Below are 4,515 nucleotides of genomic sequence, written 5' to 3' on the forward strand. Positions count from 1 at the left end.
AAACATTATTATTCTAAAGCAAGATGTTTGTTGTTTCCTCCTTTGCTTGCGTTTCTGTAGCCAAATATATTTTCCTCCCAGAGAAGAGCTGGGAATCCAGGAACCTGCAGCCAGGGGAGGCAGCGATTAGTGGTTTGAAGTGTTAATGGTACCGCAGTGGGAACGGGGAGTCCCTTAAACTCAGCTATTAGCAGATTAATAAAAGGGGTAACACAGTCTAACACAGTCTCCTGAGTGTTACAAATTTAGCACTAATTAGGACTTTTCTTTCTTAGCTATTTTAGGCAAGAAAATCTTCAATATCCTTTGTTGAATTTGAATCATCTTGTTTGTAGAAGTAATTCATATGGTAACATTGTTTTTTTCACCCAGCTACAGTCTATTAAACTTTTTCTATTCTCCTTTTCTTTCTGACATTATTTATAGCTGGATATTTTGCATGCAGTTAGTTTTATTTAGCAAGTCTTCCCTCAAAAGAGGATTTTCTTTGAACGAGACTAACCTACAGGCCATCCATTTCTCACAGTCCATCATTTCAAAGATCCCTTCTTCACAGGAGTGTCAGTGCTTCAGTTTATTTACATTTATTTATTTATTACTAATCTATTCCAGATGTTAAACCTCACAGAGTTACTCTAACTGGTAAGCCATATTTTTCTGCCAAATATCTGCAGTTTTGCAGATATTTTAGCTCTTAAGAATTAATCACAAGAGAAACTTAAATAAGGTTTGCAAAGAAAAAAAGCCCTTAATTAGGGCAGAGGCCAAAATGTCCTCCTGCTCTTCCTTTCTTCTTCCACTGCCCAAATCTCATCTAAACCTTGCCTGAAGTCCAGAAAACAAATCTCACAGTTGATTGAATATATCTAATTGTGAATTGATATCTATGCTTCTGCAGATATGTTTCAAACTCTGCCTGGTGGCTGTGTTGGCTAATTTGCCTATACCCAGGAAATTAATTCTTTCTTAACTACAGAGCAAGGCTATGATGTTGGGTGATATATGCCCGCCTTTCTGGAAAGAATATTACTTCTCTCTAGCAAAATCAATGCATCGCTAAATGATTGACATAACCACAAAAGATTTTAGCTTTTAATGTTTAGGAAAACACTGATGGGGAAGAGAAAGCACTAGAGTTTGCATAATGAGAGTAAAGCCAGACTGGCTGAGGTAGAAAAACTTGCTTCAATTCAACAAAAGCCATAGCTTATTTGAGCAATAAAGGGAAAATGTAGATAGAAGGTTACGTCTTCTGCTGACACTAAGTGAAAGAGCATGTTAGAAGTAATCAGTAGTGAGTTCATGGTTTAAAACACACATGTACTTATGCACAAACGTAGAGCAATGTGGAGAACCTAAGTAGATGCTGTATGAAAATAAGTCATAAAGCCTGAAAAATACTGAACACTGTCAAGGTGGCTTTCCATAAAATAATGCAAATTGATGTTAAAATTTAGACTTTATAATCAATTAGAAAGGGTAGTTCAGCAGCAGTATTAATAACCTCTGAAACAAATGTAGCGTGAAAAGGAGGTTTCCATGACCAGAGCTCAGCTTGGACTTTGTCTCATGTCTATGAAAAATCACATCTTTGCAAAGGTGAAACTAAAGGTGCCAGTCATTTCCCTGTCTAAAAGAACTGGATGAAGACTTCTCCTCATTCTCCTGTGGAGGGAAACACAGGATACAGTCATTTCTGTGTACTTCTGTTAAATGGCTGGTCAGAGAGAATATTCTGCATTGTATGAGGCTAAGGAAAGTATTATTTTTACTTTACTGCATAAGATAGGGTGTGAATGGTGTACTCTGAGGTGACAGTGTAACATCCTGTCTGCATTAGGGCTCTAAATGTTAGCAATATGTGAGTCCTTTCTTGCCTTGATGTGGGCTATAACTGTGGGAATAAGATGTGTGAGTGTGTAAGCTGAGCAGCAAGTAGATAAATTCCAGACAATGATTTAAAGCTGGTGAATACAAACCTCACAGTCCTGCAAGCAGTCTAGTACTGGAAAGGACCTTTGAGGTCAATTCATTTCCCTTCTGTTGAGGCAGCCCTCTAAAAGAAACTGTGTGATAAAGTGATCCATCTCCATCACAAAATTAATTTTTGCCACCATTTCTTCTACTGTAATGGTGCAGGAGGAGGAATCCTGCTGCAGCTCCTTGGAAATGCAGAAATCTTCCTATTCCCAGCTTTAATATACTCTTATCCAGTTTATTCACATAATTTTTTCTGCCAAAATTGTGCTTCTGCTTAAATAGCACTTCTCCCTTCTGTGTGCTTATCCATGATGTATTTATAGGGAGTCCTCTCTCAGCATTCATTGCATGAGATAAAATAAGCCATCCTTTTTTAGTCTCCTTTCTCAGAATTTCCACAATCTGGATCACCTTTGCAGCCCATCCTTTCACCTACCTCAATCTGAGCATGGAGACCAGAACTAGGAACAGCTGCTATATATTGTCTTACCAGGGATTTTTACAATTCCATTAACAATTCCTTGCTTCTTCCTGCTATATTGTGCATTTACACTGTCTGTGTTCTAGCATATAAATTGTGTTATTCAGTTAACCATCAAATGCTGGTGTGTCATCTCATCAGGTACCACTTGTGCTCCTTGGGAGTGCGGTCAGCATCTTGCAAGCAAAATCCTTCAGTGCTTTTCATCTGGTGCTTTTTCATCCTTGGTAGCTGCTGCGGAGTATTTCAGCATGAAGATGTTTCAGCAGTCTTTACAAAAGCAAGTGAATCATTCAAAAAAAGCACAATCCATCCATCTTCTTTAGTGTCACCAATTAATAGCTGCTCAGGATGCTTTGGAATCTATAGCTGCTTAAGGGAGGGAAAATAACCAACCTCTTCCTATAGTGCTGTGCTATCATTCTATTTTGTGTACTCTGCACCAGAAAGCTTTATTGAATAAATTAGGTGAGGGTGATACACAAATGCCTCTGATGTGAGGCTTTAAAGAAGGGGAAAAGAACAGTTATGCTAATCCAGGATAAGAAGGGAACTAAAAAACCAATTGGTAGACAAGATTATTTTTTACTGTTAGAAAACATTTCTCATTCCAGAAGCCAGTGGTCAGACCTTGGCTGATTTTTGGTGGTCACGCTTCTATCTTCTGCAGCTCCTGCAAGCAAACAGTGTTGGGGGCAACCATGGTTTCCTCCACTTGATGGAGCTGGAACAGCCTTTGACTTCTTGCTTCCAATTTGGATTATTTTTCTGCAGCCCATGCAAAATAAGGGACTATTTTTAAAAGGGGGTAGTGTTGCCTTTGTAGGCAGCTCAGGCTGGGTCTGTGTGTTCTTTCCTCAGGTCACAAGCTACAAGAACAAAGTCATTGCACCCTTTGGTGGAGCTGCTGCCTTGGGCTCCCTGTCAGCCAGAGCAACTTGAGTCAAATCCTGACCCATGTTTGCCAGACATAAGGATGCACTCCCAGAGCTGGTGACCCCAATGCAGGTTTTCTCCTCTTGACCCCATCCCTCCCTCCCATCTCACCTCCCTGTCTAAGGCATTGTGGCCACTGATGGCATTTGCTGTTGGACATACAGCTCTGTCTGTCCCCCAAGCAGAACGGCAATGCCACCTCTCAAGAGGGATCAGTTCACTTCCAGCTAATCTGCCGGAAAGGGAGGTCTGTACCTAAGTGTAATGGAACCTGGTGGAGGCTAATTAAATAGAAAACCATCCATTTGTGCTGTCTCATTAGGGATTTGTCATAAAAAACCTTATGTTCTCTTACAAGCCTAAACAAGTGTGTTCACCATGTAAAAATTAGCCATAAAGCTGTCTGGAGAGTAGTTAACATGTCTAAACTGTCATTTATATGGGCTGTCTGCAGCCTGAATCCTGCAGGTAGGAACAGCCTTTCCACTGTCCTCAAAGCACCCCGTGTAAATGGGGCATCCCTCCTTCGAAACGGGAAAGGGGGCCAAGCACAGCGGTCCTACACCCACAGTCATGTGGAGAGGATGCTTCTCCGTCTGGCCCTGACAGGAGCCAGAAATCAGAAGCAAAGAGCATTGTTATTTTAGAGCTATGCCAAAGATGTTCGGAGGTTTAGAAAGTGTAAATTTACTGGGAAACTAGTGTTTCCTGGGGTCTGTGGAGATTGCCTCCCCTCTGCCTGTGTGAGTGGCTTGGTCTCCTCCTCAACCCCAATCAGGTTACTGTTTTGAGGAAAACTAACTTCCCTGTCAGGCGTGGGAGCTGTCATGCTGTTTTGCAATGGAAGAGCTATGGGCTGTGTCCCTTCAGCTGCCCCAGGGGAAAATCAACATGGTCTAAATGGTTGCTCTCCTCAGCGTCTGTCCAGGATTAGCTTTTCCCTTTTCCCACAGGCTTCAGAGTTTCTGCCAAAACTAGGGCTTGTGCAGAAGTCACACTGGGGCAGATCTTGCCATGGGCAGGAGGAGATAACTCCTTTCCTGCTACTGCACAACCCCCTCCCTGGGGTAACACCAACTGGTGTCTTCTTGCAGGCATCGGAGGTGGAGCGGCAGGGC

General features: G+C 41.8%; 1 protein-coding gene across 1 annotated transcript in view; it reads left to right on the forward strand.

Moving 5' to 3' along the window:
- Positions 1–4,515, forward strand: part of BICDL1 (BICD family like cargo adaptor 1) — a gene marked incomplete at its 5' end in the record, with an annotated part of 41,289 nt that overhangs the window by 22,874 nt on the left and 13,900 nt on the right. The window contains one exon of the mRNA XM_010173093.1: positions 4,492–4,515. This exon is cut by the window's right edge and continues 96 nt beyond it. Within this exon, the coding sequence (XP_010171395.1) occupies positions 4,492–4,515 (24 nt within the window). The remainder of the gene's footprint in view (positions 1–4,491) is intronic.

Source organism: Antrostomus carolinensis, unplaced genomic scaffold, assembly GCF_000700745.2.
Source record: "Antrostomus carolinensis isolate BGI_N321 unplaced genomic scaffold, ASM70074v2 scaffold14398, whole genome shotgun sequence".
Classification (NCBI taxonomy): Eukaryota; Metazoa; Chordata; class Aves; order Caprimulgiformes; family Caprimulgidae; genus Antrostomus; species Antrostomus carolinensis.